General features: G+C 39.6%; 1 protein-coding gene across 3 annotated transcripts; it reads right to left on the bottom strand.

The window, feature by feature from the left end:
- Positions 1–1,410: 1,410 nt before the first annotated feature.
- Positions 1,411–11,175, bottom strand: LOC131329665 (enhancer of mRNA-decapping protein 4-like). 3 transcript variants are annotated; one of them, XM_058362937.1, is made up of 13 exons: positions 10,079–11,175; positions 8,913–8,962; positions 8,680–8,836; positions 8,316–8,534; positions 7,394–7,522; positions 5,547–7,178; positions 4,384–4,740; positions 4,187–4,306; positions 3,780–3,950; positions 3,383–3,547; positions 3,173–3,298; positions 1,962–2,262; positions 1,411–1,550 (listed from the first exon to the last, which is right to left on the bottom strand). In XM_058362937.1, exons 1-13 carry the CDS (start codon positions 10,853–10,855, stop codon positions 1,426–1,428), a joined length of 4,329 nt encoding a protein of 1,442 aa, XP_058218920.1. In that variant the 5' UTR covers positions 10,856–11,175; the 3' UTR covers positions 1,411–1,425. The 3 variants fall into 3 exon arrangements, with proteins under 3 accessions (XP_058218920.1, XP_058218922.1, XP_058218921.1); XM_058362939.1 differs by having other exon boundaries at positions 1,466–1,593; positions 10,079–11,174; XM_058362938.1 differs by lacking the exon at positions 1,411–1,550 and having other exon boundaries at positions 1,653–2,262; positions 10,079–11,174.
- Positions 11,176–12,826: the final 1,651 nt, after the last annotated feature.

The raw sequence follows: 12,826 nt of genomic DNA, 5'->3' as shown, positions 1-12,826 counted from the left end.
TGTCTTCTTTTCATCATATTTCTTCTTTTTTTTTGTTTCAAATTTTAGACAAATTTTAATCAGTTAACTCGACTTGGGGCTTCAATTCTATTCTGCAAAAGAATTGGAGGAATCAAATGGCAAAAGAAAGGCTGAGGAGTCTAACTTGTGGGCTGACTAGTAGTAACTAATGGTAAAAACAAGGCAATCCATGAGGGGTTTTGCCGAGTTTGCTCTCTGGTCTTAGGCTCGAAAGTTCGGGTTCGAAACCTTTTAGATGGTGCGATTAATTTCTTTGAGGTGCGCCGTACCCGTAAACTTTTTCGGACAATTGTTGTTATCAAAAGCCAAGACTAATGGTGAAAAGTGAAAACATTACCAGCATAGTGGGAATTTTGGACTGTTGTTTCCTTCTTTTCCTTTTTCTTTAAATGGCAAGGATGTCAAAAGCTTCCTCCGACACTGAGCCACAGTTTTTCTTTAAACTGTTTTGGAATGTTTCTCCTCTCTTTTTTTTCCTCCAAATTTTCACTTGTTTTTGTTTTTATTATTTTTATTTTTTTATTTTTCATTCGTGTGAAATTACAGTACTATAACTTTCATTTAGTTCGTCTTATCAAACATGCAAAAATTGTATTATGAATCTATATGAAGAAGAATTAAAAAAAGAGAGAGACTAATATATGAAGTGAAAAAAAAAAAAAAAGTGTGGGAAAGCCATTTTTTATTTATTATTTTATCCTAGCTTCCCTTTTCTATTTTTTAAGCAATTCAGCAATTCCAGAATTTAAATCGGAAATTGATTTGCACTCACCTTTTTTATATCAACACTCACTTTTTCATCTTTTAACAAAAAAATTACACACATTTTCAACAATAAAAAAATTACATACATTTCGAACACTAAAAAAATTAGTATGAATATCAAAAAATGAAATGTGGATATCAATTCCCTTCAAACCAAGAAAATGACCCACAAAATCAACTTTATACTATTTCTGGTCCAAATGAGGGGACAGGACAATAAACTCTCTTTTGTATTTTTCAACGTTTCAGGCAAGACAACTATGGTTTGATGACTCAAGCCCTTCAGTCGGCTTGGGTCTTCATGCTGCCGTGAATTTTTACTCACTCAATTGGAAGATACATATGACTTCGACAAAATTCAAAGTTTTGGGGGTCAGGTAATAACTAGCTGCTGCTGTAAATACACGCCAAGCTACATAATACGCATGCAAGTGCATGAGCAAAACATGAAAGCGTCTTTCAAAAGCATGTTAGACTACTAAAATTTGCGAGAACGAGAATCAAAAGTGCGAGCATAAAGTGAGAATAAAAAATGGAAACGAAAGTCAACTGAAGAATTACGTGTGTCTAGGTTTATTCATTTATTGGTTCTTTGCTAGACTTCATCCTTTCAAATGTTCACCGGACAACTAACGCATCTCATTGTGATTGTGAATATAAATGCGTGTCGTTAGCTTTATCGATACTGAAACATTCTTCCAATGGGCAAATGTCTCTGTCCTCGTTCTTCTTGACTGGACTGCAAGCATCTTTGAATTTGAATACTGAAAACTGTGACGTGTCAAACCCGCTAAATTGCCCATCAATCTATTTTAGAATACAACTCCCCACAGTCAAAGTTAATAAGTGAATGAAATGCTTAAAAATGGGTACAAAAATGAGCAAATTTTATTAGAAAAACAAAATCCCACTGATAAGAAAACAAGACCAAGAACCTGAAAAGGCCCAGCCAACCTATAACACAAGAAGAAATAACAACAATAACCTTTGGATAAGTAGATACAATCAAGAAAAACCAACTTTGCACATTCAATATCCTTCGCATCCAAATCCCTACTACTTTGTACAAACCCGACTAATAGTCCTTCAATAGTCCGCAATATCACATCATTTTTCACTAAGGATCATGGGGGGAAAAAAGGACTGACAATAAATGAAAATAAACTCTCATTTACCAGACATCAGCATGGAGTTGATGACGTGCATCAAAACACGGATACTGGAAAGCTCAGTGCTGGAAGCTGTGGGAAGGCTACGATGATGGTTTAGTATCTGATAGACTTGCTCAAAGATTGGCCGCACATGGACTGCTATCATTGGGTCAGTTGGGTTTAGGGCCACCGCCACATCTGTCATCCATGCCAACTTGCGGGCCGGGTCTTTGCTAATGTCACAGGCCAGCTGCTGCAGAAGTGATAGTAGTACTCCTTGGCTTAGAGGGAGAGGAACCATGGCCAAAATCCGTTGTAAATCAACCTGGTGGAAGATAGAAGGCACAAAGAGGAAGGTCTAATTAAATCTGAAGTCCCAAGCCAAACACTTTTTTCTCATGAAGTTTAATTGGGAAAAACTAACGACGACTAGAAGCATAAGTACAAATGAGGGTTTATGTTACAAGAGATCATGCCATAATTATAACACCCAGATACCACTAGCTTGTCATTTGGAAATCAAACAGCGTGATTCGAAACTGAAGAGAGGAGTGAACACAAGAAGCTAAAACAAGTTTAGAACTAAGTTATCCCATTATCGAGAATTAAGTAGACTACGAGTTCTGACTCCAAACAATTGAGCAGAGAGTAGTTTATGATTTCGAATATCCCTACCACAATGTAAAACTGAGCTTGTCCAAGCAAAGAAAAAAAATGAGATCTCCAAATAAGGTTGCGTATGTGTGCGAGGGAACAAGTTCATGTGCAACTGGGCAAAACCCTGTCATATACAGCCCCCAATTATTGAAAGGCACAACATCCAAGCTACACAACCCATACACATAACGTCCCGTCTACTAACAACCTAGCGAGGCTATGCTTTGTGTACCCTTTAAACCTTATCATCAACTAGAATTCAGGAAACATCATACGGAGATGATCCATCTTTGGAAAAGCAAAGTTGCACGAAATTAGCCATGTAAGTTACACAGTAAGCAAGTTTGAATCTCAGTCATTGGCTCGTAAAACCCCAACCCCTCCTCCTACCGGACGCACAGAAGGAGGATTTTGAAACCCTAAAAATGTAAAGGTAAAAAACTATAAATGAAATAGGGATAAAGGTCACAAAGCTTCCCTTAGTCATGCGACTTGGGTCTTCTTCGTGCTAGTGAGTCGTCTCAATCCTAGTTATAACTATCAAAAAAAAGATATTTTGCAGTTTGCACATTACTTACCTGAGAGCATAACCAAGATACAATGGAAACATCACTTCTTTGCAGAGCTGCGGTGAAAGCTTCCTCATATTTACGTTCAGATACCAATCTAGATAGCTCTTTAGTAGGATCCAAAGGAGCCTCAATCTATTGCAGAAATAACATTCATAAGGATGGCGTTGCTGAGTCCTTTCTTGCAGAGAAAACAACAATAAGAGAAGTAGAACGAACCTTATCATGGAGGCCACCCAAAGGTCCATTGCTCAGTTGAGTAACCAGGGGATTCACTGCTTTTGAATTTGCTCCTGAAGCAGCAAGAGCTAACAATTTTCTCTGACCATCAGCCAATTCCCCGCTTAAAGTTTGAGTCAAGGACGATGCTGAATTAATGGCATCCTAAGCAAGTGGATAAAAGATGGTAAAATAAGTGAAGGCAACAACATTCAAGTATGCACAAACACAAGAGAACCTTTAACATCTCCTTAAGTTGATGACTGGGGAATCGAATTATTGTGGAATAACAGATCTATTATCGCGCAAACTTTTTCAGGATAGAAGGAAGTATGAACATGGGTAAGATATCAACAGAACACAGGTGAGGAAGCGCATTTGTGCCTTGGATGCATACCCTTAAAGCAAGTGCCAGTGGAGAATGTGTGGACTCGAACTGCTGTTGAGCTACAGTTGCATGGTCAATCATTCCTTTCTGAAAGGTAGTGTCAACTTGCTCAAACATGGCTTTGCATGACATCTCAAAGGCAGGAATAACAGAAGCTTCCAAACTAGACTTCAATGTTTCCTGCATATTAGATTGCTCAAACAATTAAGACCAGCAAATCCAGATTCATTTATTAAGGCATGAGCAAGAAAAACAGATCACAGAGATTAAAGGTTAATAGTACAACAGAATAACTTTAGGAAACTCATTTAACACTTTCCATACTGCACCATAATGTCATCTCAAATACATCCATGCTTAATCAGGAAAACCTTAGGACTAAAACTTGATGCATGCCTATCTTAATGAAGATATACCTGAAGAGCTTGCTTGCCAGACGTTTGAAATTGTGCTTGGATCTGCCTAGCAACAGTAGCTTCAAGCTTCAAATTAACCGATTTCTCCAGTTGATTCACTGCCTTATCGCCAACCCCTTTCTGCACCCCATAACATCAATTAGTTACCAACAAGAATACATTACCCAAACGTAAGACTCAGATCTTTCAATGTCAACCTGGAAGGCCTCTGCAATAGCAACAGACATTGCTTTTTCCATAGCTGGAGAAATAGTGCGAGCAACATTCTGTCCAACAGTAGTGAATTCCTTCTTCACTATCTTCTCCACCAAAGCTGGCAAGTCCTTATTTATGAAGTTAGTGATCAAACTTGTCATTTGCTGTGTACGCTCTCTACCCAGTTTCTCCTGTTTTGCATTCTCCTCTTGCATACGAGCCCATAATGCATCAGTATTGGCCTTGACAGCTTTCTCCATGCTTTTCCCTAGGGCTATCTCCAGCCTTCTACCCTCTTTAGCTGAGGCAGTTACCGTAGTCGTCATCTGTTTCTGCATTTCTTTTTGCATGTTTGTTAACTGCAGTAGGACAACAAGGGCAAGGAGATGGTCAGCGCAAAAGAAGAGGTTAAAGCACGCGTGAAAACACGATGATTTTCAGGGTGATAATAAACATGAACACCTGAGATGTGATGATACAGGTGATTGTTGGAGAAAAGAGACTAATGTACTGCACCAAAGCTAGGGCCAACACATAACGGACCCGTTTGGTTTCTCTAATTTGAATCTTAAAAAAAGCAACACAAATCTAGCTTTAAAAAAGTATTGCTTTTTGACCTGCAAAGCAAAAGCTGAAAACCTCCACCGCTTTACCGAATACACTTTCTTTCCAAACTGCAACTACTTAAGCATGTGATTTAACAAAAAGCTGAAGTTTTACCAAAGGTGGACATTAAATTGGTGCAAATAAAACTTAAGTAAGCTTTACTGGACAGGGACAATTAATATTTGTGCCCTCCAAGAAGAGAGTCACAGAGAGAGCGCATGACAATCAAAAAGAGAAAACAAGGAGATGTTCAACAGAAGGACAAAAGACACTAGAAATGTCAGCATTACATGACCTACCCATGGAAAGTCTCACCTATTAAATAGAAATTAGAGACAACTGTCTAATAAAAGGACCTTAAAAGCATTGTACAAAGGGTGATAGTTCAGAAAAATGAAGAAGAAAACTAAATAGTCACAATTGATCAAAGTCTTTTATTTACCGCACGGTGCCGTCAGTACATATTTACGCCACTCACATGCAGAAAACAAAATTAAAAAATAACCACTTGGTAACCACGAAAATCAAACTTTTACACATGCCAGCAGAAAGCAATTACCTGATTGAGCATCTCTTGCATAGCCATAATTTGCGAAAAAGCAGCTTCCACAGAAGCAATACTCGAACTAACACCGGGCTCACTGGAAGAATCTGTTGAATTGAAGGCACTCGGGGATGGCGATGATGTTCCTGATCCCTGAGTGTTCTTACCCTTTTGCTTTTTGCCTTTCATGGTTGGTGCCACTGGTTGCAGAACTGTTGCAGGCATAGCTGAACTAGCATTCACTCCAGAGATATCCTTTGTGGAATCGTGGACTTCTTCCTCAGCAGTTGAAGGCGGAGCCAATTCATCACTTAAATTAGCTCCATTGAATTGTCGAGATTCCTCCACGATATACATTTCAGACGATAATGCCGGACAATCTCTGGTCATCTCAATGCCAAGATCTGAGGCCTGAGAGCAAAACACCCTCCCCCTATTTTCTTGAACAATATTGTGAGGTTCACCCTGAGAGCCAATTTCACTTTTCTGACTAACTCCAGTCTCACCCACAACCTTAACCTCCACCTCCACACTGTGCATATCGTTGTTGACGACCACATCTTGAATGGTTGGCTCTCCTTCACTCTTGTCTTCAGTGACATGTCCAGCTTCGGAGGATGAAGCAGCCATCAATATCTCAGATGGAGTTACAAGATGAGTTGGGTGTTTGAACTCAAGAGCCTGATTGAGAGCAGCTGTAATATCTTCTCGTACAACCTTGTTTTCATCATTTCTAGCATCATCATCCAAGGAAGGCACATCAGACAACTTTGTATGAACACTATCCATTTGCCTATCCACTGAATATTCAATAACTTGTTGGTCTTCACCACGATCATGAAGCATACGACCCGCCTCTAAGCCATTTGTTGGACTTCTAATTCCAGAGAGTTTTCCAGACAACTTTGGACTTGGAGGAAGAGGGGGTGATGCAACACATGAAATATCATTATTGCTAGTTACAGTAGGCAAAGAAGTGGATCCAGATTCCGCACTCAAAGAAGTGAATTCTGCTATATTGGCGGTCTGGATTGAAGCAGAACTCATTGGATGCCTCATTGTGGGTGCATTCTCAGAGACACTGTCCAGTATAGATGGGCTGGGTGCTGAATTAGACAATGAAATCTCAGTAGGTTTATTTCCAGAACGCTCCAAAGTAGCAAACCCTTCAGTACTAGCTACATCACGCACAGCACTTGAGTCTGACTTCTCTATCACAACATTATCCAGTGGTGGTGGCAAGCACTGGGATAAGTCTAAAGCATACTGTTGAATTGCTTGTGTCTGGACACAATAAACCTGAACAATGTGTTGGCCATGAGGTAATATATCACTGGTCCCTGTAAAACTCAGAATCGGCATGGCGACAGTAAACTCTGCAATGTAATCCATTCTGGTTGCCGCAGGATTAGGTCCGTACTCCAAGTGTATGGCATATATAGCATTCTTCTTTGCATTTGCCAATACCAGAAGCCCTGCTTGAGACAAGGCCACAGCTTGATTAAAGAACGCCTCTTCAACTCGAGATTCAGCTGAACTCTTTAATTCCAACGTCTGGGTACAATGCCATGATTCGGCATCACTAGGAAGTAGCCAGCCTTCTTCACCTGCCGAGGCCCATATCTTCACTTCCCGATTAAGTGGACCCTACAAAAAAAAAAATTTAAATTATTGAACAATTTACAACCTATAAAAGATTAAATCGTCGACGACGACATCGCATAATGGTATGCCACTTACCATACCATAACTACCGTTCCACAAAGAATGTCATCTAACAACCTAGCTAAAAAGACTCAGGTAACCCTACTGAATAAAGTTGTCAAAACAAAAAACTGAATGCTGTGATACAGTGATAGTACCGCAGTTAGAAGGATAATGTGATCTGGGCGGTGAGGAGAAGTCACGAATGTAACAGAATTAACAGGTTGACCGTCGTGTGGCCTTAGCACCACGAGCGGTTGTGCTTTCCGATCCTCCCAAATTTTTATCTGTTCAGAAGACATGTTAAGAACGCACTGAGTGAGGACATCAACCATAAAGGAGTAGACCAATGTGCATGTGTACGCCCAGGGCATGGGAAGGCAGTAGCAACATCAAGACAAAATAAATCAGAACGGAGAATTGTAAAGAAAGCACACACACCCGCATGCTAAAAGTAAGAAGATTATAAAGAAAGCATTGTTCTAAGTACAAATCATTTCCCCGTTCATGCTAAGTAAGACACCCCAAGCATATTTTCCAGTCATTGTTGGCATTACAGCAATTAAATACCAGCATATCCATCACAGGTATCAAATATAGCCAAGTATGAGGAGAACTTGTGAAGGAGGAGTAGACAACTACAGATTTAGAAACCACAAAGGGTTACAAGAAGACAAAACATGCATGTAGTGAATTGAGTGAAGTAATATGTGCTCCCTTAAACTTTAGTAGCAACATTTTACTCAAGTTATATTAGATTTTCCATTCACCATAACCTGCAATAGTCAATCACAAACTCACAAGAACCCGAAAAAAGGAAAATCCACCATCCAACTACAAATTGTTACCACACCACCTGATTCCTTTCATTTTTGCCCAAGCTAGTGAAATGATGATTACAAATTCAACTCCATTGAGCTTCTGGTACCTAAGAAACATCACCTCCTGACCATGAACCAATACAATTTCCTTCACTCCTACTAAAATAGGAACGCACAGGAAAATATGCATTACAGTTTAAGTAACATCTCAACACAAAAATCTCTTCAAAATACGCAAAACTATAAGGAGAGAACACACCGTTCCATCTGTTGAAGCAGAAACCAAACGGGTAGTCATCCACTGGCACATTGACAAATCAGTCACTTCTCCATCATGTTTACCAACATGTTGGACCCCATCAATCAACTTGTCAATAGGACACCTTAGAGGCTCCTCTGCGGAATATGCTACACCTTTTCCAACTTTTGTAGTATCAATTCTCAGAACACTCTTACCAATCCCAACTACTAGAACTTCCTGAAAATATATGAAAAACAGTACAAACAAAAGTAAGGTAACACCATACTCAGATGACCTACAACACAAAAATGACACAAAGATCAACAGAAGAGGGGGAGGGATAGACACCGCAACAAGGTATCAGAGATTAAAAAGTGCATACTTGTTTGTGACAGTGCCAACAAACTCGCGGATGAACTGATTCGCCTTCTCCTTCTATCTTAATGGCAATGACTATCTTTCCTGTAATCTGTGGCTTATCGTCTTCATCTGGGCCTTCTGTAATCTTCCATACATAAACCCGCCCATCTACACTTGCACTGCACAAAAGCACATTAGAATAACCCAAAACCTGACTTGAGTTAAGAGTTGATGAATGAAGTTATAAAATGCTACCTAGCCAAAAGGTGAACATCCTCAGCAAAGAAAGCCATGTCCGTCACCCTCTGGAAAAGAAAAAAAAAATCATGAAATGCGTAGAATAACTAAGCCAATAGTGATCTGAACAGTTTGGCAAGTACTTTCAAGTCTAATAAATGGATCCGGAAAAAAAACTACTGAAGGAAGCTAAGGAACTATTGATTAATGTATCAAATGAGAATATGAGATAATGATGATACACATCAGCAATATAAAGAGATAACTTGGAAAAGAAAAGAGGCATAGCAAACATTTTAAAAAGAAAAAAAAAACCATTTGAGAAAAGAAATCCTTACACAAACCCTCAGGCAAACAAATGTTGGCTGACATGTAAAAGAGTACGGGCAATCTATAAGTTATCCAGATATAGAAGCATATTCCCGAAAGATACATCTTAACGAACATAAAAATAATAGAATGGACTTTAAGCTAAAACGTTCAGGTCAAGTGACACAAGTACAATGAGGGCAAAAGCAACTTCACTCTTGGCTCAAACTGTTGCCAGGGACTTCTCGACAACTTCACGCTTTGGCTCTTTAGTCATCCCTCTCTTTGACATGAAAGAAGTTTTATTGTTGAATAGTTCAATTTGGTTAGTGACGCCGCTAGTATGGACCTCCGTCAAGGTATCTTTCCGTACATAGAATCATAATAGCACCCCGACAATTTCAAAAGCATTTTTACACTTCATTCTAGAACTCACAACTAAGCCCAAGGCATCAAGCCATTAAACAAATAAACTCACACAAATACACAATCATAATCTAATACCTGCATGTAATCTTACCAACAGTCCACAGAAGTCAAAACCAACATGTATACCATGAGGTTTGCTACTAACATAACGTCTTGCACAACAATGTGCACAACATTCTCATGTATCTTTATTTCATTGGCTTTAGAATCAAATGCTATTTTACAGTAACCAATTAAATGATATGACATATCATCATGTTGTGCATATTGTTGTGTATGATGTTGAGTACTTGTGTTAATAGACTTCCCTAATACTATACTAGCAAACATCACAAAATCTCAAATTCTTAGGCATTTACTGAAACCCAATTTACTTCAACAGAATATAGCACTTAGTGCAATATGCCAAAACTATAATTTACAGATACTTCTCAATGCCAACCAACCTGGGCTAGGCCTTTAAGCAATGATCTCAATGCAGTGTTTATGTTAAGGACCCGGATATTTCCCAGCTTGAGTCCATAGCATATATACGTCTTATTGACTGCGATTTGATGGCCCAAAACAAGCCCAGGATCCGAAATATACTTAGTTATCGGCGTGACTTCCAGCTGCGGCTGGACCTCACCTTCTAACCTAGCACCAATATCGTACACCACGCGATCGCCAATCAAATGACGCCCTTTCGGCAGTTTGCTGCTCAGCATACGCATAGGCCCCGAAGGAGCAAACACAACAGCTGGATTGGGATTAACGTTGGGCGCGGAAAGCGCGGAAGGAACTGAGGGCAGTACGGGCATATTGAGTGGCATTGAGAATTCTGAAGAGCCAGATGGGGTGGGCTGGATTGGACCCATTGGCATCTCAATACTAGATGCAGCTGGAGCACTCAGTAAAGCCATGAGCTTAGCCCCGGCGTTAGGGTTTTGTTGGTTAGGGTTTTGTTGGGGCGGGGGTTGGAGTGGGGGGGTAGGATAAGAAACAGATCTCTGCTGGTGCAAGTTAGCGAGGTGGTGATGAGGATGGTGATGGTAATCCTGCTGCGGGTAAGGAGGGAGGGGGAACTGTTGGAATTGGGAGTAAGGGCCAGTGGGCGGTGGATAGGAGGAAGGGGGTGAAGCATAAAAAGGAGGACCCAAATTGGGAGTGATAGGATTTGGGGAAGTAGGGGTTTTGAAGAACTTGTGGGTGTCGAATGGTCCACCTAGTTGGTTTGGATCCATTAAACAAGAAAATCAAAAAAATTCGATACTGTAAGACTGTAACAGATCGATGGGGTATTTGTATATGTGTAGAGATGGATATGGAGAGAGAGAGAGAGAGAGAGAGAGAGAGGAAAGGAGGGGGTTGTAGAGAGAGAAAGGCTGGTTATAGTGAAGAGGTTTGCTGATTTAGATCCGATTGGGAAGTGGGTTTGGAAAGTGGAGGAGGAAGAAAACCCAGATGGAGGCTACAGTTTTGTACAAGTATACTTCCCTGGAACAAGTGCGTGGGGTAGACATAAACAATGGGGAAGATGATGGCATGGGGATGACTAATGATATTCTTTTAAACGCCTTGTTGTCCTAATCTTTTTTGGGGTTTTTTTTCTTATCTTGTTTTTTTGTTTAATTTTTTCGCTTTTATAAGTTTTGTGATAAATTTTTATAAATTATTAATTCGTTTGAGAAAAATTGGAAAACTTTTTTTTTAAACTTTTATTCAAATTTTTAGAAAACATCCAAAATAAAGTCCAAAAGGCTTTTTTAATTCTTCTCACGAAGACGAATCAACAATCTACAAATTTTGGACGCAAGGCCCCATTTTCACTACCAAAAATCACTAAAAAATTAATGCATTTTACCATCTCGTTTTCACAAACTTAACGCATTTTACCAACTGGTTTCTACAAACAAAAAAATTTTTACCAATTCAACAATTTTTCACTCACATACTCATTAAAAACTTTTTCACTATCGAAAATATCTTGATATTTCTTAATAACTTATTTACTACTGAAAACATCTAACAACTTTTAAATCACAAATAAAAATTTACTAATTTGTCACTATCGAAAATACCCTCTAATAAACGTGTTTCTTTTAATAAGAATAATAGTAGTATGGACTCCGTGGAGAGCAATAATTTCATTATGATTTTTGGATAATCGCACTCATGAAATAAAGGTTGACGAATCATGTTGCTTTTCAATGTACGTGAGGAGGATGGGCCAAATTGAATCATAACTACCCATTGGGCCTCACTTGATACTTGTTATGGTCTTTATAGGAATTTTTTTTTTGACAAGTCAATCAGTTTCATTTCAATAAAAGTGCCCATCGGGCAAATACAGGAATCCACCGAAAATACAGAGATGCAGGCTAAACAAGCACAACAGGCAGGAACCTAAACTCTACCACCGAGAAATAAGCACATACCGCAAAGCAGAGTCGACACACGAAGTTCAACCAATAGAGTCGTTCACCGTAATAGAGAATAAGAACCTACGGGAACGGAGCCTGATCACTAAATGAGCAAAAAAAAAAAGGGGATCCCTTTTCATCAAAACAATCTTAACCCCGAAAAAACAGCCAATGGAGCAAGACCAAAAAAAACCATCATCGTCGGACGATCCCTCAAAAGGCGCTGGGTTATTCGCCCACCAACCCTTCCACACCGGATTTGAAAATCAGACCGGTACCTACTCCGGACTGGGGAGACCAGCCGGAAACCGGAAAAAACAGAAAAAAACCAGGAAGAAAAACCCTAACTCCATCACACCTTTATTACCTCGCCGACGGCCACCAACCACCGGATCTGAGAAGACAAGGCAGGGCCAGGACGAGTCAAGCCCACGGAACCTCGGCCGTGGGCTGGAGGAAGACTTTTGCAGAAAAAAACAGAAGATATGAGGAAATTAATACTGAGGATGGAATTGGTATAAGATTGGTATTCGGTAGGTATGACCGTACGAGCTCCAGTTGAACCCAAATTGTATTCGAGCTCAAGTACTAGTTGAGAACATGAGCTCGGTTCAAGTACTAAATAAGTTGAGTCCATAAATATGAGCTGAGATATGCTTATGAGCTGAATTAAGACTAGGACGAGTTCATCAGCTCGTTAACTAAAAGAAGCAAGCATCAAGCTGCTCGCGAATAAGTTCGTTTTGTTTGCATCACCGGTTTTCATTGTGGAAGACCGAGAGGGGATTAATG

Source organism: Rhododendron vialii, chromosome 6a, assembly GCF_030253575.1.
Source record: "Rhododendron vialii isolate Sample 1 chromosome 6a, ASM3025357v1".
NCBI lineage: Eukaryota > Viridiplantae > Streptophyta > Magnoliopsida > Ericales > Ericaceae > Rhododendron > Rhododendron vialii.
This window is presented reverse-complemented; position numbering and strand designations above follow the sequence as displayed.